Source organism: Salminus brasiliensis, chromosome 2 (genome assembly GCF_030463535.1).
Source record: "Salminus brasiliensis chromosome 2, fSalBra1.hap2, whole genome shotgun sequence".
Taxonomy (NCBI): domain Eukaryota; kingdom Metazoa; phylum Chordata; class Actinopteri; order Characiformes; family Bryconidae; genus Salminus; species Salminus brasiliensis.
The window spans coordinates 41,141,109-41,165,056 of NC_132879.1; the positions used below are offsets into that span (position 1 = coordinate 41,141,109).

Here is a 23,948-nt window from a genome sequence, read left to right on the forward strand (position 1 = left end):
TATGAAACCTTTTTAGCAAAACCATTGGTAGGGGGTTGGGACTGTTAATCAATTGCATATTAGGGAGCAGGTAGGGTGGTTACTGTTCTGACAAGTCCTACCACTAAACCTTAATGTATATTTTTAGGTACTATAGCATATATTTGTAGTGCAATATCAGAAAATGCCCCCAGCAGGAGTATAGGTAGATACTAGCTTGATAAGCCTGGATAGGTGATAAGAAACTTCTTATTTTTATTTTATTTTTTATTTTGATTCCCCTTTTTTACTTCTGGATGGATAAACATATGTTTGGTATGCAACTGTATAATAAAGGTAAACAAAATTTACCAATAAAGTGTGATGTAAGCAGTTGAAAGAGAAAGAGTTTCACAAAAGTTAATTGTCTATCATGATGCCATTATTCTGTGACAGCAATTACAATATCAAATAATTAAAAAGATTAAACTAAATGTTTGAAAGAAGATTGGAATGAAATAATCACCGGATATCTATATGGAATTGAAATTGGAATGGACACTTGAAAGAAGGACCATCAAGAAGTCATTATATGTCAGTAACAGCTTCCTAATATAAAGACTTAGCAGTGTTTTGACTGCCGAACTGTGCTAAAAGTAATTAAAACCAACCAACAATGCGATTCTAATAAATAGTGGTCACAGTGGTCAGATGACCAGTGATCAGCGCTTCTAGGCAAAGGGTTTGTCAGACCAGTGTGGCGCTTCTAGTGTTAAATGCTAGATGATCTGAAATGTGAATATTGTGCACAGTACTGTATATGTATATTCATCTAGAGTACATGTAAAAGTGTATATAAAAACTTCTTTATAACTTACTCTGGATGTTTAAAAACTCAATAGTTAGGTATATGGTATATGAGTATACGTATATGTATGGAGGTTTTCTTTAGCATGTACTGTGAGTTATTTTACATGCTTGAAAATGGTGCTGTATTACAACCATCAAAAGGGTGATTTATCTGCTATAATAGTGTAAATGTATCTGATTGCTGTCAAGTTTAGCAGATGATGTTGCTATTAAAAGATGCTTGCGCTCTCTGACTGGAGTGTTGTAGAGTATTGTTCTACAACCAACTCTGCTGTTTAAACCACAACAGGAGATTTTATTATGGTTCTAAATAAAAAATAATTCTTATCTGTACTCTGACAGCTTATTTGAAACATCCTACCTGCAGTGAACGATGACCGGGCCACAAGACCCAGAAGTCTCTCTGGTTTCTTCTACATCAGTCATGAGCTGCAGCAGTGGTCCTGCACTGTCTGGGGTTTTATGATCTGGCCATGATGTATACCAGTAGTGGTGGACTTTACGGCTCTGGCCACCTTGCTGAAATGATAAAAATATACAGCCATGATGTATAGTCTCATAAATCATGAGAAATCTGCGAGGGAGAAAGAGGAGAGAGTGTGACTTTGTATTTGTTTATCAGAAGGAAGCATCTAAAATTGTAACTAAAATAACTAATAAACAAATTAATACAAGTAATACATAAACAGTAAAGATCACTGTAAAAACAGTCAGACAGTTATAGAATAAGGTATTATTATTATTTGGGAGAGTGTTTTCAGTAGTCAGTTTTCTCTGTATTGAATTCTATTTGTCCAGTTAAGTTACTTGTTTTATCACAAAAACTCCCCAGGGAATACAATTCAGGTCTGGCAGTGACCGCTTTGAATTGATGGAAAATCTTAATTTAAAGTGCAGTACGTACTTTGAGTGTAAGGGTGCGGACAGTGTAGTGCTCACAGTCTCTTGTGCTGTTGATGAGGACCTCAACCTTCCCATAGATCCCTCTTTTCTCAGGCCAATACAAAACACACTTCTGTGACCAGAAAATTACACACAGTAAGTACAATTTCACTAATAGCATTGTGCAAACAGACACGTTTTGCAGTAAGAAGACCATCACCTCATTCTTTTCTTTCAGCTTGGTGATCATAACGATGACAGGGGAGTCCTCTTGCCAGGCCATCTGCCAAAAGTCATTTACTGTGTTGATCATGGGACCTTGTGTGGCAATGTAAGCCTTTTCGTCTCCCAGGTAACCCTTAGAGGGAGCAGGAATATGTAGGCATGAGCTTTTGTCACATATATACATTACTATTTAATAATAGATAATGCATCTGGCAGAATGTTGTTGGATGAACAACAGCAACAGTCATATTTACTAAACAGATACAGTACAGGCCTCAAACATATGCAAAAAATAAATTAATAAATACACAAAAGACTAGTATATTTAAAAATGTGTACACTGTACAGCGAAATGTGTCCTCTGCATTTAACCCATCTGTGGTAGTAAACACACACACATACACACACACTAGTGAACTAGGGGCAGTGAGTACACACACACCCAGAGTGGTGGGCAGACAACTCCAGCACCCGAGGAGCAGAGAGGGTAAAGGGCTTTGCATACCATTACATATTGGAGTTATGGAGAAAACAAGAAAAACATTTGGGTTGGAAAAAAGTACAATTACACCTTAAATAATGCAATAAAGCTATTGGCGCCATCAAATGATTTAATCAAATGTCAAATGTGATACACAATTCTTGCCAAAAGAGGTTAACTAAAAGACCATAAATTTTCAGTGTGAGACAGTAACCCTTAACTTCCAATGACTTGCTAAACACTGTAAAATAATTGGTATACATGTTATTTTGCTTTGCTTCATTTATCATTCATAAAATCGTTCATAAAATTCATTACATTCTCATCACTAAACACCAAATATATTTTATTGTGCATATGGCTGACACAAATGTGAAGCTTCATAAAAGAAACTGGTCACTGCAAGGCTATGCAATTTTTTCTGTAAAAGTGAAAGTTGCATAATTTTACAGTGAAATGTATACTGACAAGATAATCCATATGATGATAAATGAGCAGGACCAGATCCCATAAAGGACTAGAAGTATTTTGTAAAAACTGTCCTGGTTGGGGTCCTGCCATACGGAATAAAGCCACGGCAGTGAAACCTGAAACAGAAATTAAACTTCCTGCTGGAGGATGTAGCTCTATTGTATGGAAGGCCAATAGGCCATTACAAGTGAGTTCATGAGTTCCTGTGGTTTGTGCCTGTCTATTTTTCAGGGCAGTGCCTATGGCAGCAAAAATAAACAGCTGTCCACAACAGCTTCCCTGTAATTTATCACTGCATACTGTAGGGTGAAATGCTTATTTCATTGATGACAAGCAACTAATATTTATTATTACAGGACAAAGTTTTTTTATATTTAAGAATATTGCATTCTGTGAATGTAAATCTACATTACTGTGCCTGTTGGAATGTAATATATTCATAATTTGTAAACAACACTTACTCGTATGTAGTTGGCATTGATGTAACTGCTGAGAGGATCACAGGTATTTTTGCTTTTCAGAAGGACTCTGGAATGTGGATCTGCCAAAAAAGCAACAACATTATTAAAAGATGCAATATTGAGAACTGGCACAAGAAAATAATAATTTATAATGGACAAAATTTCATACCAATAGTTTACAATTCTCACTTCAGTTGTCTAGAAGGTTTGAAATTATGCAAAAACATCTGAAGCTTCATCTTCATTATTCTATCAGCTTTGTGCAATGTTCCTGTTCCACTGGAAGTAAAACAGCCCCAGAGCAAGATGTTACCACTACCATGCTTTGGTACTGTGTTCTTGGGGTTGATTGCCTTACTGTTACTCCTTCAAACCTCTGGTCCTTGGCAAAGTGGCACCTCCCAAAAAACATTTATATTTGTATTGTGTACACCTGATTAAACTGATGATCTAACTCCAACAGACATTTGTGTGTAAACCTATGATCATCCTTCTCTCCACTAACAGGAAGTTACGAGGCCTTTGCATGTTAATAGACAATGTGGAACTTCCAGTACCACTAAATTAACAAGTGGGTGTATGTATACCTATCTGTAAAAAAAAAAGTTAGGGTTAAACTAAAATGTGATTCAAATTAGAAAAAAATAAGATTTAAATGTTTTAATTTTAAAATGAATAAAATACACTACATTGCAAAGTTTGGAATTAACGTTTTCCATATGAGAAATACAATATTGTTTTATATAACTATTTACATGTACTCAGATATGCTTGTCCTGCGCAATATCAGGACTTGAATAATTAACAGTAAAAATAACCTAAAATTCACAAATGTTGTTTATGTACAGACATGTAAAATACAAAGATGTGTCCAGCATGATAAACAGAGCTGTAGATGGTTCTAAAAAGACAGAAAGTTGAATAATGAAGATAAAGTTACCAAATCATTTATATACTGCCTCATATTTCAAAATCCTAAGGCAGAAATTTAAAACTGATATGTTAACATAATTACAGTGTTTTTTAATAAACTTACTTTATAATAAACTTGTGATAAATGTATGTTGTTCCCCAAATACCTTAAACACTGAGCTAAATCTTCCTTTTGTTATAATTTAATACAAATTACCCACAACCATATATACTACAAGAGGCTCCACATTTTTGAACTGCAGTGTGAATCATCACAGTTTATTTGAGCAGGGCAAAGATCAGAATCAGCTTATGACGTTCCAGGGCATACACATAAATAGATACACGCTGCATACAGACACTATCCTGAAATTCATCTCAGGCTTTTTACAGCTTTATTTTCTTTTTCCTGTGTATAATATTTATATTTAAAAAATCAGCATGCCCAAAACCACTAGTTTATGGCTTTAGGCTTTGATTCACTTCCAAACCACTTTTACCCCCTATTATTTTTACAGTTAATCAGGCCTGTGAAAGTAGCGGAAGGAATAGTGTCTTGCACGTATTGATAAGAGAACCCGTCCCCTGCTTGCACAGTGCAGTATATGTTCCCAAAACCGGAAGCCGTCAGCAAGCCAAGCAGCCTAGCCAGCGGATTACATAATGGAGTGAATGTCCCTTACTTCCAGCTTTAGGGAACAAGCTGTTCTTGAGTCTAATTGCATTGTTCAAGTAAGAGCTTGAGGAAGAGCTTGTTAACCGCAAGACCTACATAGCCAATAGGGGGAATCCAGCCCTTCCTCTGTAAACTGGCTGCTGTAACTGGCTAAGAGGTTGGACAGCAACAACAGCATTGGTTGACCAGGGTTTGATAACCCACAAGTTCTCTCTTAACAACAAACAAATTCCTGTATAATATAGATGTATCTATAACATACTTAAAGCATAGTGATTCTTCATAAAGCGTGATTCTTATCCTAAATAACCTGCAAAAACACAATGGTAACATCAATAAAAACTACAAAACTGAGAAAACACTAAGCGAGAATGGTATTTATGAAAGGACACGACTGACTGTGGCCTATTTTAAGACCATTTACCTTTGACCAAGACCAAATGGATGTTTTCAATGCTTCTGGAAAAATTTTACATGAACAGAAAAATTTATCTTTTTAGCACAAATGCAAAACACTGTCATGAAAAAGAACACTGCACACCAACACCAGAATATAATCTCAACAGAGAAACATGGTAGAGGGAGCATCATGGTTTGGGGCTGCTGACAAGGCATCCCAGGAATATTGATAAACTAAAGATTGTGCAAATCTTATTTGTACCTACAGGAAACGTTGCTGCTAAGGCGAGGTCAACAGTTTATTAAATTCAAGGGGTTATCAACTTTTTCTAGCCTGCACTGTGGATGTTTATTTAATGTGTTCAATTAAATAAATTTGCAGTACAACTGCTGATGTGGTAACTATGACTTAAAAATGATCAGACCACATTTTATTAGTATAGAATTTATTGCAAATGAAGGGGTTAGCAGATCCAGTTATCTCTTACTAGCACCAATATTCATTTGTAGTACACAGTGAGGATAGAGAAATAGAGACAGAGATATACAAAGACAAAGAGAGACAGTGAGAGAGTCAGTGAGAAACAAAGAAAGTAAGAGAAAGAGACAGAGAGAGAGAGAGTCATGGCTAATTACGGCAGAGAGTCATGACTATATGTCAGTAAGCCAATGTGCTATGATTTTTCACTAGCACAGAGATTAATCATGTTGACTCTCTCTGGCTCTGGCATTGTAATTACTAAGGGAGGTTCCATTGATGTAATGTGGCAGGCCATCCATCTAAAGCAGCAATATATATTACTGCCAGGGAAACAGATACCAAGTAGATGATGACACATGATATACAAAATCGCGAAATAGGACGACACAAGGTTGCAAGGTACTAACTTGGCAATATGGTCTTGTATCTGTTTTTGGTTCCATGACTGGGGATGTCCAGGTCCTTTGGATCCACAAAGTTCATTGGGATTTCCTAGGGGAATATGCAAACAGAAGGTAGTGCTTTTTGACCAAACCATGGACTTCCTTTGTGTAATAAATCTGAGATTTATTTGTGTAAATCTCTTCCCTCACAACAATGTGATAACATGTTGATTCTTTAGAAAATAATTTAGCACATTATGAAATCAAATATGACTCCATTTGATTTGGGTATAATTTTGAATTATTTAAAGAATATATACTGAAAACCTTTTTCACATAAAAATCTGGGCATACTTCTTATTTTAAATTTTGGTAAAACTGAATTGCCTAAATTTATCCTCAAAATAACTTTTACACCACTTTTGGAAAAACAAAGTCATGGTGTCACTCACAGCAAACTCAGCTTGAAGAGCCTGGGTGTTGAATGTGACATCTCGGAGATGCTGCCGTGAGAGAGCTCGGCCGGCTGACTGCAGGTACTCTTGGGCAGCCCGTTCTCGAGGAGTGGCCACTCCGCAATTCAGAGGCTCCACAGAGCCCAGAGCACTCATATCCAGCACCAAGGAAACATTTGAGCCTCGCCTGGATGGAACACATTAAGACGCATTTCAGAGAAAGCAAAAAGCATAGACAGACCTAGACGAGCTTTTGTCATTTTTGTGGGATGAATTTGATTTTGATTCCAAACCTCTGTCATAGAATTTCAGGTATGAATAATGAATAAAAGAATGACATGATGAATAAAATATATATTTTTTTTAACAGTATTTGGTATAATCACAGTAACTAGGCTAGTTAACATCTAATTAGATTATATTTATCCTTTTACACTAAAATCCGACATACCAAACTCGGTTGTACTGGCTGTACATGTTAATATAACCAACAGCATGATATGTTAAATAATATAATAATAATTTGGCTCTTCCAGCAAAAGTAGTCAATCACTTAATTCCTAAGTGTTACCACACCTTCTGTTATTGACATAGCGGAATAAGGTTTTAAAAACTGATTGGGGGAAATAAAAAATATGCCAATATTAGCACAAAAGTTTTGGAACTAGACACTGGAGATGGCTTTTGTCATTAAAATATATAGGGGATGGGCAGAGCTACAACCAGCCAGTAGAGACGCTAGACGCTGTAGACCTTCCAGGACTTCTAAAACCAAGCCTTGGTGAACTTTGAGGTAAGCTTGGGATAAGCCTATTGCAAGGTCCAATGACACCCAATGTTTGTTGCCTTTTCAATGGACCAGTCTGTGGATTCAATGCAGCATTGCAGCTTTTTGATGTGTGTACTGGTCCACCTCCTCTGGTCCAGTATAGTTGGAAAGTCCTTGTTGGTTCTGTTGATCAGAAGTACTTCTACCATTTTGTTGATTAGAGATTTCAAATGGAAGATGGGAGAGGAGTACATCTATGACATCTGAGTTCTGGTGCTATTTTAGCATGATAGCTCCAATGCATAATTAAAAGAGCAATCCTCAGACATAGGATTAGGAAAACGAATGTGAATTATTTCATACATTTCAAACATTTTTCACAAAACATCTTATATTAGAACAATAAAGTTAATAATGAACGTTCAATAAACTACCAACAACATCTCCTATATTCTCCTACAGTAAAATAGTTCCTATTTTTTCTGCCATTTTTTTGTATATTTAGTGATAAACACCAATATGCTGAACATGACATAAAATGCACTGTAATGGCACTTTGATTGTGGAATAAACCAGGCTGCTCACCTCTCCTGGAGGCCGGCGGGTTTCATCTTAAATGGAGAGGGGCTGGTGCACAGGCAGGGTTTGATGTCAGGCACAACCGGGTAAGGGGGGCTGTGGGGGACAGACACAGCTGTGCTAGCGTGTGTATATGGGGTGCTGGGGTTATGGCTGGGGGTCGTGACGGGGGTTGCAGGGGTGATGGTGGTGCAGGCAGGCTTGGGAGCCGGAGCAGCCTGCACCATGCTGCTTGTCTGGCTCAGGGGCGGCTGAGCTCCATGCACGGCAACCGGTGCCAAGTGGACGTCCTGACCGAGCACGCTTGGCCCCTTTAGCTGCCGGTCCGAATACTCAACCTTCTCCTTCAGACGGTAAAGCACCTGAGAGAGAGAGAGAGAACATGCCAGTTTAGTTGAGGTTAATACAGATAATAGAGAAGAGTGTGTCACATGGTGGTAACGAAACTAAAGAAGGAAACTTCAGACACCAAATATGTCTTGACTGAATAGCACATGCTGCTGGTTTATACACAGGATGGGGAGATTAAAACATTATCAGAGGAAGTGATAATCAGATCTTATCTAATTTCACAACATCAGATCTCTGATCTCCGTGGCTGTGAAATGAGTTACATGGGCATACTATTATCCAAAATAAAACATCTGGGGAAAAAATACATTTAAAAAAACTGTGAGAAGTGTTTACCTGTAAGTTAAAAGTATAAATATATAATAACTTCTTGTGATAACGTAACAAATGTCTTAAAAAGGCATTAATACTGTAAATCAGAAAACACTGGGCCTCATTTTTAAATTTGTTCTTGCAAAAAGCGTGCAGAATTAAACAGCAGAATTTTTTTGCAGCTGTGCTCGTATAATAATTGAGCCCATTGTCCTTATACATTGAACAAATCTAAAATAGGAAAACATTGATGAATGTCAGAATCTTTGTAAAAACTGCTAGAAGAAACTTCCTCTTAAGAATGGTTGGTGAACCCGACCCAATGATCTTTTCTTTTCTAGAAGACAATATGAAAAAACGAGAGGGGAAAAGTAAACAAGCACAATACATATAATTGGTCATGGAATGAACTGTGTCTGACTTACATAATTATAGCTTGTTTTTATCACTTCTTTAACTTTGATTCAATCACATTTTAAAAAATACTATGCCTGCAGCTCTACTTTTGTACAACTGAAAATATCCTGTTTAGCAAAAACTGTTCCACAAAGCAGTTATCTTTGTGCATAATCTTTCACAAAGCAATAATTACTTACAGCAATTGCTCTGTAAAGGCATAAATACTACAAAGGAACTTACAGTAACTTATAGTAAACAAATGTTTCCTTTTCCCTTTGATGCAAGCAATGCTAAAATAAAACTGAATTTTGAAGACTCATTCAGAACTTTCATCTAGCAGAGTGCTTCCACAGACGCTTAAGCTTAAAAGATTTCAGCACTCCTCCAACAGTCCGTATGACTATATCAATTACAAAGCCTTACTTTAGACATGAATAAGGCACATGCTATAAGTTCAAAGTATGGCCATGCCTAAAACAAAGGCCAATAAATAAAATGCTGAATAATAGGTATCCCTAATTATTCAAGGTGGCTTTTGACGAAAAAGATGATTTGCCCCACTTTACCTGAACTCACCCTATACATTACTCCCGACATGCATATACTGTGCTATAAATACACACATTACAATGCCTTACTTTAGACATGAATAACCTTTTTAAGGAACATACATGATTCCTGATATAAATAATTCAAAGCGAGCAGAAGTGCTATTAACTGTCAAAACACACCGAGGCAATCCCATCCCCAACCCCCACCCCAACCTAAGTCCAGCTCTAGGCTCCCAACTCACTTTGATTGGCTCACAACTTAACGGGATAATCACTCCTTTCAGCTCCTCGACCAGTCGGGGCAGGAGAGTGATGTCATCAGCCTGGCTTGTTAAGAAGTTACAGCACTTGCAAGAGTGAAGATCCGCCAATGAGAGCGGTCCGTTTTAGTACAAGAGAACGAGAAAGAAAAAGGGGTAAGCGCTGATCCTCTCAGGGCATCTGAGGCACGCCGAAAGCGCATCAGCACCGCAGAGGAAGAAGAGACCCTACCACGAACTTCCTCTTTCTTGCGAGCGCACTCTCTCTCGTTCAAACACTACTGCTCATTTCCTTTTTCTCTCTTTCACTTCCGTTGTCTCTCACTCTCTACCATTCTCGGGCCCTCATCGTCACTATGACTTGCATCATCTTGTTTTCTCAATCACCCCTTCTGTTTAACTCTCCTACTATAATGTGCTGTCCCCTACTATCATACTCTCCCCATTCCATCCTGTTTCCTCAGGTGATGCTGCTTCATAGACTCAAGTCTGTTTTTGCCAAATGTAGAGAGTGCAAATATAAATATTGGTAAATTCCCTCAAGAGCAGGATTTTAGATTTAAGCCCAAAGCCTGTGAATGTTTGAGGCTGACATGTATTATTCATGTGAAGCAGGAAGTGGTTGAGGTGCAAAGTGTAGGCGGATATTCAGCTTGTTAGGCAACTACTTGAGGGCTTCACCATCACATACACTTCTAGAAGGCGGTTTAATCTGCTGTCCTAACCCTCAATCCTGATTAAGGTGAATCAGTCAGCTTACTGTGTAGTGGAGCAAGAAACGTGTGAAAGTGAGAGACCTACCATTAAACAGGTGATGATGATGATGAAGATGGTGAGAAAGATAACCACAGCGTAGAAGCCCTCTTTGCTCCACAAGTTGTCCCGCTCGTGCTGCCCTTGAAGGACATTCTTCTGCCAGAGAGAGAGAGAGAGAAGAGGACATTACAGGAATACACCTGCATTTTTTGCCTCTATCTGCTGCGTTTGTATTGTACAGTTGATCAAAATGGACAGTGACACATGAAAGGGAACATGTTCAAGTACACAACAATTGTGGTAATTAACCCTACAGATGTGTAAGCTAGAGTTTAGGCTTAATATACCTCTAACGTGACAGTTCTCTGACGGACAGTTCCCATCAGAGAAGACTGTAACAGTGTCTGTCTTCTCCTAGCTCACCTGTAGCAGTGGCGTCCAGCAAAGCCCGACCAGTCCAGGCTTGCATCTGAGCACTACAAGTCCACTAGTGCTCAGTGTGGGTGCTGTCTGCGTTTGCAGGTGATGCAAGGATTAACAAGTGCTGCACTCAAGAGGCAAATCTACTTTGACATTTCTCTGAGTGAGAGAGGCAGTCTCCTCCCATAGGTCTGCCCAGACACAACACAACAACACCACACAAACACATATGCACACAGAAATACACACACACACACACAAACACAACAAAAACTGTCCCTAAATCAAAGACACAGTAACCTGCAGACACACCTCAGCACCACAGCACACAAAAACATTTTAAGACAAACCCCGGAAGAGAGCAGGCAAGTTGCACATGTGCTATCGTTCGCCATAACACCACCATCACTCTGTGGCTATTAATTAAGGGGTAAATGGCCTCTTTCAAACCCTGAGTTTCCAAAATGACAGATCTCGAGCTCTAAACTTTCAAATTAAAAGTTGCAGGACAATTCTGATATAGTTAGTGTCCCTTTTTTTGGACAGTACACTGTGTTAGGGCTAGAAGTAGAACCAGGGTTGGATAAGGTTTTGGGCTGAGGTTACATTTAAGGTTAGGACAAGTTTAGGGTTAGGAGAAATAAAAAACACGTTTTATAGATAGGTGGTTAAATGTTAAAGCTGTTAATGGTAAAGCATCTAAGACAAGTTTGGTGTCTAATGTGTGTTTTTAACACATCGTCCTGTTATCTGTGAAATCAAACAAAAAACACAAGAAAGCCAGACTGGTACTACTGTTGTAGCTACAGAAGACACTTTCATCCATTTTTACTGACAATACTATGTCAACAGTGTCAGAAATCACAGAAACAATCCTATTTGTGATCACTTAACAACTTAACACTGCATCATACATCTTTGTGCACTGATAAGACCTGAGCCTGCATTCATAAAGTGTTTGCTGACCAAGACATTACTGTGCAGTGTGTGAAAAATTAAGTTCTTGCTGCTTACTGCTACTATTAATTGAATTAAGAGGGTGAGTAGCAGCCAGGTACTAATCAAACTGCCTTGATTATTTGATCATCAGCAAGTGTGACCACTTATATGAAAGCAGATGTTTTGTCAGTTTGCTGGTCTGAAGCATTCAGGTATGATGACAATGTGTCAAGGAAGAAAGGCAATATCAATGATCTTAGAGAAGAAATTGTTGCTGCCCATCAATCCAGGAACAATCTTGGGATCTTCCAGTGCAGCAGAAATGTTGTAGCCCTCTCCAGATACGTGATTCCTGTGTCTGAGCTCTACAGGCAGTTCTTTCCTCTGAATGGATTGTTTTTTGCTCTGATATGAATTGTCAGTTGTGAGACATAGACATTATATAGTGTGTGGGACATAGACATTATATAGTGTGTTTCCAAATCATGTTCAAACAATTTCTTTTACTACAGGTGCACTCAAATCAAGGTGTAGAAACAAGATGATTATGAGAAATGGGAGCCCCCCAAAGCTATGTCATATACTATAGAACTATACGTGTCATCTCAAACAATTGGAATATTTATGTCCATGCAAAATTGTAGTTTTTCCTCTTTAATAAATTGCATGAATTACAAAAAATAGTATTCCTAAATTTTATTTTAGCACAAGGCCTCAACATAAAGTGTGAAAAAAGTAAAAGGATGTATGCAATATTCTCAGTAAGGAATGGTCAAGGTCACTGCTGCAAAATGGGGATTTACAGGTTATTAAATTCAACAGATACAATAGATACAATAGATACCTCAATATTCTCAGTAAGGAATGGTCAAGGTCACTGCTACAAAATGGGGATTTACAGGTTATTAAATTCAATAGATACCTTGCTTTTTTTTTCATTTAGCATGCACATAAATATTTCTGACAAAATACAAAGGTTATAAAGATTATTTATATTATCTAAAAGGAGTTTTATTCACTTTTTATCAATCATTATGCTTTCAAACACAACAGATGAGAGCAACAGTGCAATCATCAGGGTGCTGGGATGAAAAAGTGTGTCAAGTGCAAATCACAGAAGAGCTTCAAACGCACCTCAGAGGACACATCAGTGATGCCGAAGGGTCTAAGGTTATGATGGAGTGTGTTGATGTTGAGTGAGCGAATCACTTCTTCTGAAGACACAGGTTCAGACACCCCCATTCTGTCTGACGATACATACAGCTCAATGCCATTCTTCTGCTCCTGAATAACAGAAGAGAGCGATATAACGGGCTTGGAGAAGACACACATAGGCATTAATCTCACTATTACTATTTGTCTTAAAGTGTAAATAAATGGTTTATAAAAAAAATAAATGGTTTATAAAAATAAAAAACAAAAAGCAACACGAGAAGATAAACTGTGTCAAAACTGAAAGAGAGACAAACAATAAACAGCTCTTAATAAACAGAGGGGGAACTTATGACAGCACATTTTAAAAAAGAAAAAAAATACCACAGGAAGAACAGTGGTCTCAGTCACAGAGATTGCTAACAGTTGCTAAACAATCTAAGCATCATCTAAACATCATCTAAATGTCATTCAAAGTGGTTAAATACAGCATTAGAGTTAAATGCTTAGTGACTAACATTGTACAAAAGACATAAAGTAGCCCATGTCCTTTAGTACTGTAGCAATACTGTACGGTCCATAACAGAGTAACAAAAGACACCATCAGAAGAAGATTGCTTATGACAACTTCAGTAAATCCAAAGAAGCAAATGTATGAGGCATACTTAAAAGCACTCATTCAGAAAACTGCTTAAACAGTTCTCAATCCCATACCCTTACCAGTACCATATCTGAGTATGCATTTACCTTCATAACAATGTTACTAAGTTATGGTTAAGTTAAGTCACAAGTGTATAATAGAACGTCACTACTTTGGCATAGTACACCAAGATGGAATCCTGAACCTTAACATGCAATAGCAAGCAATATGCAACAAAGCAGTGTATAAAGTGTGTAGGCATACAGGAGTATATAAACATTTCTTTCACTGAAATTTTGAAAGAATTTAACAATCAAGCAAACATAACTGGAAATTATTTTGAACCAAAGCTAAGCAATCAAACTTCGGGTGAGAGGTTGGTATAGATAGCTTTAATCCAGCATGTGTTCTTACATTGAGGCGGCTGATGTGCACTTGTCTGGGAGAAATTTCCAGGGCAGTGGCCACACCTTCACGAAACGAACGCAGAAGAGTTACATTTAACCTTCTTACATCCACCTGCAGAGCCTTAGAAAGAGAGAGAGACAGATAGACAGACAGAAATCACAAATCTAGTTCCTTTCTCCCCTGATAGGACATTTGCATATATGGCTTATCCAGAGCGACTTATATTCGACTCAGTCTTGCCCAAGGACTCTTATTAGTGTATCATGTGCTCGTCCAGCCAGGGAACTGAACCCTGCCATGGGGAAGGCAGCATTGTTATCCACTACACTACACCAACCACACAAGTCTTCTAACACTCTCTCTGGTTTTTAATGATTAAATCTAAACACTTCTGTGTAGTATTAGACTCACTTCTATTTCCTTACTTGTTTCTTCCATTACTGTGTGTCCATGTGATTTCTTCATTTCATGTTTTTGCTGTTATTTGTTTTGCTCTCTGGTGATGACCAGAGAAGAGGTGGTTCCCCACTGGAGACTTGGCTCCTCTCAAGGTTCTTTCTTCTTGCTCTGAGAGAGTTGTTGTTGCCACTATCACCATTGGCTTGCTCACTTGGGGCTCAGACCCAGATTTCTGTTAAGCTGCTTTGTGACAATGTGCATAGTTAAAAGAGCTCTATCTAAACAAACTTGATTTGAGAAAGAGAGGGAGAGAGTAAGAGGACAAGATTGCAGTAGAGAGCAGCAGAGAGAGAGATTTACAGATGGAGACAGAGAGAAGCAGAGTGTTACAGAAAGAGAGACAAGAGAGATGGGTCACCATGGAAACAAGCCTTGCTCTCATCAAATGTCACAAATGGAACTTGTCAGGTGCTATTGAGAGAGTCATGTCAGTGTGTAAGGCCTGAAAAGCAGCAGAGAAAAACAGCACCCACCAGCAGCTTCAAACATTTTAGTCACTGCGTTTACTTGCTTAAATTATGCAAATTAGACAACTCTGACATGTCTTACCATCTCTTGCAAAATTTAATTTGTTTGTATCATCACTTCTTGTATTAACCTTGGATTAAATTTGTTCAATTCAAATTACTAGTATATAAAGTACATCCATCTTGTGTAGTGGCCTCTTTCCACTGACAAATGAGGTAAAAGATGTCTCACCCACTGTGCAGTAAAAGACAAATTACAACAAAGTCTGGCAGAGTTTGAGCTAAGGGTGTGTTAAATTCAGCAGGTTTGGTCAAACTAAAATATTTAAAATGCTGTTATGCGAACCCCAGCATACCAAATAAGCAGACCCAGTCTACCTGAGCAGGCCAGTCTTAGTCTGCTTCCAAATGACACTGGTATTGTTGTAATATGAACATAACATGAAACATTTGAAGCGAAGACATCCAAACACTGACATCCAAACATAGACCAGCCACTGGTTAAAATATGAATGGGAGTTCTCATAATGCACAACATGGCGCCGGTTTATGGATATGGATATGGTTATTGAAGTCCTGCCCCTCAACAAAAAGAGTGAGGAACCACCCCTTACAGACTTGTTTATAAAGTTGTATCCATTTTATTTCCTTTTTATATTACAGAAGAAAGGAGGTAGTGTAAACATAAAACACCCTTTGTGTGAATCAGGAGAGAAAAGCTGGTTAGCATTAGCTTAGTTAGCATGATAACATTCTGTTTACCACAAAACACTTCGATAGAAACTCCACTTGTAAACGTTTAGAGAACAAGACTTAACTGGTGCTGAAAAGACAGAAAGCAGAAATTAAATGTATTTTTATGTGGTTTTGGTTCTGTAGGTTCACTCGCAAAGCTAGCCTGAAAGGCGAAATTGTGTAAGGAAATGAGCAGCCTCAGAGGTTAGAAAGAGGTTGAGAAGTTGAGGGAATCAGAGGTCACACAGCAGATCTTGCAGTGTACACCATTCGCCCACATTGCTGCAGCAACTTAGCACTTAACTTCCCTCACTTCCTTAAGGCACCTCTTTTAAAATTCAGACAAATTAATGCACACATTCTGTCACACACACACAGACAAAGGACTCATCAAAATTTTTAAGTTGTTGTCTTAGCAGAGACTTGTTTCTGAGAAACCAATACACCAGGCCCCGGGGTGCTGGGGGGCCAGATGCTGGTGGAGAAGGGCTAACCCCTCCTGTAGCTCATAGTTATGCCACGTTCCCTAGCCATGCCACGTTTCCTAGCCATGCCACCCCTGTCTACACTTGCTAAGCCAACCTGGAGGGTTGGCGTTTCGTTTGTGATGTCCTTGGTCTAAGTTTTGGTCTTCACGAGAACGTCTGAGAGAGTCCGTCAAGCTCATGTGCATATCGCTTCTCTGGTTTCTACATGGTCGCCTTAAGCGACTAATCCCTAACCTCCTATTCACGTCAAGTAAGTTTAGTTGCGCCTGACGAGCGTGGGGTTTGTTTCTTTCGCTGGCCCTGCCAGTGTTTTTTTGGTTTAGCCTTACCCCTTTGCCCCTTCACGCCTAGCTCCAGCCTCAGGTGGCTTTCATGTTTTTGCCCATGTTCGTTTGACACGATTGTATCAATCATTATCCCCTGTGTTATTGCTGCATTCTTGTGTTTACCCCTGTTTGGTTTATTAAAGTCTTGCATCGCACCGTCCCTGCGAGTGTTCACCCGTCATTGATCTAGCCAGTCATGACAATAGTGTAATATTCAAGGTCGGTATCAGGTCAATATCGCTAATACTATTTGATGCAGGATTTCAAAAAATGTTGAAACTTTGTTTAACTAATTCTCCCTGAAATTCAGATATAATCTTAATGTATAGGTTGTCATATGTTTACTGATACAATTCAATATGAGAATAGATTTAAAAAGTGACATTTATCTCAAATTCACACAAAACAACAGCACAAAAAAATACAGGTACTGCACAAAATATTGATACATTTTGCACAGAGGTCACCATTGTAAGCTACCTTGATAAAAGTTTGGCTTGCAGCCGCTCAAAAAACTAAATAATACAGAGTAAATACATGCAGTGTAATTATAAATTAAAAAAGAAATGGCACAGGGTGTATCCATGAAATGGTATTTTCCTCTAGGACAGAACAAACATGAAGAAGCATATATTTGTGTTCGGGCATGATACCAAAGTGGAGACAAAGCACAGGTAAAAACACAATTTACTTAGATAACTAAAAAACAACACAAAACAAAATGCATTTTGCTTAGATGATTCTGTATAAAAATGAAATCAGCAGCAAGCAGCAGCAAGACACTATCAGACATATTAATATAAATTACATTAAATTAATATGTATATTTGTATATTCACAAAACAGAGAAAGTCATAAGCAGAAACAGCATTACATTTTAATTTAAAAGTTAATTATCCACAAGAGCAATTCCAAAAACAGAAAAAGCACTGAGCTTCAGTTACCAAACAACACATATCACAACATCTAAAGACCACAGGAAATAGAAACCCCACATGAACATGAACAGAGTCAGGAAATACAAACTAAGTTTAGAGACTAGATTTAAATGAAATGTCTACTGAACACTCACCTCATAGACTTGCCATGAGATGCAGACAGACTGAGTCTCCATCATCCATCATTTTGTAACTCCATCCACCAACAGTTCAGAACCCACCCTCCCAAGCCTTGCTCACTTAGCACTACCGAATCTCCACAGACTAGTTTAGGGCCTGCTGAACATCTTGTCCTCAATACTCCTGGGTCCAGAATGAGACCATGTTCAGGTGGAGCATCTTGAATGCTGACTACATACACTACATAGAAATCATAAATGGTGTCCCTGCAATCTGACATCACTTTGCAAGGTTGAGAAACATCTTAGGATGAGTAATCAATAGCACATGCACATCTGGAAAGCGGGAAAAAAAATCACCATTTGTCTTCTTTCTGATTATTGCCCCAGCTCACTGGCTTCTTTCCTTTCCCTCGATGTTCTAAAAAAGCTTGGTGGTTCTTTCAGTGAAATGCAATGCAGCTCCTACTTCAAATATTTGTCCGTTTGTGGCTTCCATGCTACTTCTTTTGCAGCCAAACAAGCATTCTCTACCTCTACCTCCTGCTGTGAGCACAGGTTTGTATACAGCAGTGGAAATTTAGAGTCATTATGGTAATAGCGTAAAGTAGCGGTAGCGGGGCTGTGCGGAGCCGAGGGTAGTGGGAGGCGGGTGGGCCGACAAGCTCTTCTGCCTGAACCTGAGGCCCACTGAGACTGATTTAGCACAATGACTCACCTACTTAATGGGGGTGGGGGGCATTACAGAAATGAAATTGCAGATGATAATGACAGCACACACAGACACACATGTCCACAAAGGTAGACTAGGTAGCGTTCTTTCAAATTTACAGGCAGGCAGGCAGGCATCTGAAAAAACGCCATGATCTTTTTTGATATTTTCACAAAATGGGTTAAATAAAAATGAATAAAATACAAAAACAAATGCATTATGAACCAAAATTTAATCAGATATGTGTTACTATACAGTTTATGCAGTTACAGTACAATAGCTGTTCTCTCTGTAATTAGTCTTAATTTTGTTTTTACAACTGTCGGCCATTTTAGAAGTATAGACAAAATCCATGACATACTGTTTTTAAAAATGTAAATTTTGGATTTTTTTATATTCATTATTCTTGGTTTTTTATGCTTTGTACTATATGTACTACATTGCATGCCCTGGGGCACACATCATTCACCATGTTCACAATTGATGTTTTCATATTTTTCATAAGCTCCAGCAAGTAACAATTAAATACACCACACTGTAATGTGACTGAAGCAGCTCCTGACTCAGGTTTGACGTGATAGGATGAATGGAGATCACTGTGTGTCTGTGGATTAATACAGTGGGGAAAAAAGTATTTAGTCAGTCACCAATTGTGCAAGTTCTCCCACTTAAAAAGCCTGTAATTGACATCATAGGTAGACCCCAACTATGAGAGACAAAATGAGAAAAAAATTCAGAAAATCACATTGTCTGATTTTTAAAGAATTTATTTGCAAATAATGGTGGAAAATAAGTATTTGGTCGATAACAAAAGTTCATCTCAATACTTTTATTTTATTGTTATATATCCTTTGTTGGCAATGACAGAGGTCAAACGTTTTCTGTAAGTCTTCACAAGGTTGGCACACACCGTTGCTGGTATGTTGGCCCATTCCTCCATGCAGATCTCCTCTAGAGCAGGGATGTTTTGGGGCTGTCGGCGGGCAACACAGACTTTCAACTCCCTCCAAAGGTTTTCTAAGGGGTTGAGATCTGGAGACTGGCTAGGCCACTCCATGACCTTGAAATGCTTCTTACGAAGCCACTCCTTTATTGCCCTGGCAGTGTGCTTGGGATCATTGTCATGCTGAAAGACCCAGCCACGTTTTATCTTCAATGCCCTTGCTGATGGAAGGAGGTTTGCACTCAAAATCTCATAATACATGGCCCCATTCATTCTTTCATGTACACGGACCAGTCGCCCTAGTCCCTTTGCAGAGAAACAGCATGATGTTGCAAAGCATGATGTTGCCACCACCATGCTTCACAGTTGGTATGGTGTTCTTTGGATGCAACTCAGCATTCACTCTCCACCAAACACAACAAGTTGTGTTTGTACCAAACAGTTGTACTTTGGTTTCATCTGACCATAAGACATTATACCAATACTCTTCTGGAACATCCAAATGCTCTCTAGCAAACTTCAGACACACCCGGATATGTACTGGCTTAAGCAGAGGAACACGTCTGGCACTGCAAGATCTGAGTCCCTGGCGGCGTAGTGTGTTACTGACTGTAGCCTTTGTAACGTTGTTCCCAGCTTTCTGCAGGTCATTTATTAGGTCCCCCCGTGTGGTTCTGGGATTTTTGCTCACCGATCATTTTGACCCCACGGGAGATCTTGCGTAGAGCCCCTGATCGAGGGAGATTAGCAGTGGTCTTGTAGGTCTCCCATTTTCTGATTATTGCTCCCACAGTAGATTTCTTCACACCAAGCTGCTTGCAGGTCTACAATTTTGTTTCTGGTATCCTTCAACAGCTCTTTGGTCTTCACCATAGTGGACTTTGGAGTGTGACTGTTTGAGGTTGTGGGCAGGTGTCTTTTATACTGTTAACGAGTTCAAACAGGTGCCATTAATACAGGCAATGAGTGGAGGACAGAGAAGCCTCTTAAAGAAGTTGTTACAGGTCTGTGACAGCCAGAAATCTTGCTTGTTTGTAGGTGACCAAATACTTATTTTCCACCATTATTTGCAAATAAATTCTTTAAAAATCAGACAATGTGATTTTCAGATTTTTTTTTCTCCTTTTGTCTCTCATAGTTGAGGTCGACCTATGATGTCAATTACAGGCCTCTCTCATTTTTTTAAGTGGGAGAATTTGCACAATTGGTAACTGACTAAATAAACTTTTTCCCCCCACTATAATTCAGAGGATGTTCCTTTTTAGGTTTCTCTGTTGGAACAGCAGGAAAATGCCACCTTTCCCTGGCTCCACCATGAACATGTCTTCAGCATGTGTGAGGTTAATTACTAAAAAAAATAAAAACAATACATAAATAAATAAGTAATCTTGGTATAAATGCATAAGGTAAATTATTTGACAGGATGTGTTGTAGACTGCTGTACTGTGATATTGCCTTTCAATTCAATTCAATTCAAATGTTTTTACAAAGCAGCTTTACAGAGATCCGGGTCTAAGCCTCTTTTGAGCAAGCTAGTGGCAACAGTGGCAAGGAAAAACTCCCTCGGGTCAAGAGGAAGAAACCAAGACTCAAAAGGGGAACCTATCCTCCTCAGGTTGACACCGGATTATAATAAAAATCAAAAAAGGAATAAAAACAACAATAAAAAGTTTCAGTTTTAGAAAAACATTATATTAAAAGGGAGGAAAGATAATGTTCACGTAATACTCCAAGGTTGCCAATTTCTTGTTTGTTTCCTTTAGTTTCCTTTTCATGTTTACAATATTGGGTAAGTTAGTCTCTGGTGTAAGAGAAAAAGAGACCAAAATCAAAAACGATAAGCAATTTTAGAGTTGGTAAGACAAACTTTCAATACTGAAGAGATATAGGTTTATTCATTTCTAACCTAAATATGAGCTGTTGTCAGGTAGAATGATCAAAGTTGGTATGTGATTCTGTGCCAGTTACAGTCAAGCTGAAGATAATACAAATGATTTACAGGAGTCCATAAAAACTCTCCAAATTAGTGATTGTCTGACAATCATGCCAGCAAAGGATGTCATGGTAAACAGTTATGTTTCTATGTAAATTCTGCGCTAAATAAATAATAGAATAAAAAGGAGATGTATAAAAGCACAGCCTAGATAAAAGCCACCCGTATCCAGGCAACAGCTACTTGGCAGAAGTGAGGAGGCTAGCAATAAGCACTAAAGGTAAACTTCATTGTCAATGAAAGTGATTTTCATGTGTTTTTTGTTCATTGTGTGGGAGGACATGATAATGACTAATGTCAGCATTAATTGCTCCCATTCTAAACAACAACATGGCTGTTGTTTAGTGTTCTCGTTATGAAACTCAGCTTCAACTTACAAAGTGGATTATGAGTGCATAACAACATGACTGATGCCATGCTGCAGTGAGTTGTATGGTTGTCCACAGTGCAATAACAGAAATAAAGCTTATGACAAAACACTGCAGACATATAAGCACATGCTGAGACACATGGTTTCTTCAGTGCATGCAGTACACCACACAGCTTTGGAGATAGCATATGCATCATTCTGAGTGGGCTTATTATGCCTTATTTCTTTGATTGGATTGGAGTAACAATAAAAAGCTACTGGTATTCACAAGTTTGTTAAAAATTGTGACAAAAAAAAATAGTTATCAGTGTCAGAAAAATATCTCTAAGACAGGGTGACCATATCTTGGTATTTTAAAAAGAGGACAATAGGGACACACAAGCGTCCACCATGGATGTTGTTGCCAAGGCTCTTTATGTAGGAATATTTCCAAATGATATTAGTGACCACTGTGTAGTAGCTGCTGTCAGGAATGATAAGATGGCAAAATCTGAACCCCTGATTATTAAAAAGACTTTTGATAGACAAGGTTTTGCATGATGTGATTTTAAAGATTTTTAAAAAGTATATTAATTCCTGATGTTGACACAGCATGAAAATGGAGACTGTAAACGTCAAAGAATGGACCAGCCCCTTCATACTTAATGGTAATGGTCAAAAGCCGATCTGCACCAAGAGCACCAAGATTCAAGTACGGCTTGGTTTGACCCGCCATCCCTTAAGATCCACTGAAGACAAGTGTCCAAGCCTTTTTCTATCCTGGCACTGAAGTGGTGGAACAAACTTCCCCTAGGTATCGGAACAGCAGAGTCGCTCTCTGTCTTCAATCGCAGACTGAAGACGCACCTCTTTCAATAGTAGAGTATTATGGTCTGTGTTTTGTAGTATCTAAGCTTAGAGGTATCTTTGAACTATAGTCTATTCAAACTAGCTAAGGTTGTTCTTGAGGAAATGGCAAAGCACTTTTGTAAGTCGCTCTGGATAAGAGCATCTTCTAAATGCTGTAAATGTAAATGTTGTTAAATGAAATATTAGTGATGGGCGGTATGACCAAAATGTGTATCATGGAATTTTTGTTATAACATATCATGGTATTTTTATTAAAAATGTTTTATTAAAATATTTCTTTATAGAGTGTCATAACTTACATTCATACATTTTATTTTTGAGGGTATACAAAATATAAGAAACATTTATACTTCATCATGTATATAATGTTTTTTGAGCACTGTAGGGTTTGCTCAACCCCACAAAATGATAATACATGAAGAAAACAGTTTGCATGAATGTACATTCTTATTTTTCTATTTAAGAATGAAAATGTCTATGGATCAGTCACAATTCTTTTGGTTCTGGGCAAAAATCCGTATCACAGTATTTCTACAGTAAAACTGACTTTAAATATGAATAATATTTATAATATTTATAATATATGAATGCCTTAAATGTACATGTAAAATGAACAACCTATTAGAAAACAGTAAACCTGGCTTTGAAGATTAATAATGGTCATTTTTACTACAAATACACATATTTAACAATTGAAGTGTATAACAAATATTTGCAGTGTGCAGAACAGAATTAAACAGTCATTACTGCTGTCTTTAAAACACATCCTTAGATAGGTAATGAACACTGTACTTCTGAAGACAACAAACATATTTAAAATGTGCTCGGCATAATACAAATGTTAACTAATTGCGCAGATATATCTACCTCAATTAAGTGTGGATTAAAACACATTTAGCCATGACAACTTATAAAACACAATAAGGGATAGGCACGGTTTGTTGGTTTGTTAGACATTTAACCTTAAACACCAGCATGTTATTTACAATGACATTCAAAAGTCTGGACACCTCTGGTCAAAATGGCTGCCATTAAGAATAGCTAACAGAATAAAAGAAAGACCTAATTCCCAAAGGAAAGTATTTATTATTTCTTTAATGTTTTAAGTAAGTAAGACTATATTTTTCATCTTTTATGGTTTCAAAATAACAAAAAAGGAAACAGCCTAGAGCAAGTACTTGGTTAATACTTAGTAACACCCCCTCTGGCAAGTATCACATCTTCTAAATGTTTTTTGCATCAGTTGCAGTTCTTGTTTGGGGTATTTTTGCCTATTTTTTTTGCAAAAGGCTTCTAGATTATGTTTAGGTTGGGGGACTGTGTGGGCTATGCAAAAAACGTTATACTGGTCTTCCAGAG

At 38.1% G+C, this 23,948-nt stretch overlaps 1 protein-coding gene across 5 annotated transcripts in view; it reads right to left on the minus strand.

The window, feature by feature from the left end:
- ptprr (protein tyrosine phosphatase receptor type R) overlaps positions 1-23,948 on the minus strand; it is a 48,543-nt gene that overhangs the window by 4,741 nt on the left and 19,854 nt on the right. The window contains exons 3-13 of one of the 5 annotated variants that reach the window (XM_072672744.1): positions 14,197-14,310; positions 13,125-13,274; positions 10,677-10,787; positions 9,858-9,938; positions 8,009-8,364; positions 6,652-6,841; positions 6,224-6,308; positions 3,349-3,428; positions 1,931-2,068; positions 1,733-1,843; positions 1,190-1,347 (exon numbers count right to left, since the gene is read on the minus strand). In XM_072672744.1, the coding sequence (XP_072528845.1) occupies positions 1,190-1,347; positions 1,733-1,843; positions 1,931-2,068; positions 3,349-3,428; positions 6,224-6,308; positions 6,652-6,841; positions 8,009-8,364; positions 9,858-9,938; positions 10,677-10,787; positions 13,125-13,274; positions 14,197-14,310 (1,574 nt within the window). Of the gene's footprint in view, positions 1-1,189; positions 1,348-1,732; positions 1,844-1,930; positions 2,069-3,348; positions 3,429-6,223; positions 6,309-6,651; positions 6,842-8,008; positions 8,365-9,857; positions 9,963-10,676; positions 10,788-11,054; positions 13,092-13,124; positions 13,275-14,196; positions 14,311-23,948 lie in introns of those variants that run through there. The other 4 variants (XM_072672743.1, XM_072672746.1, XM_072672745.1 and 1 more) reach the window with 4 other exon arrangements.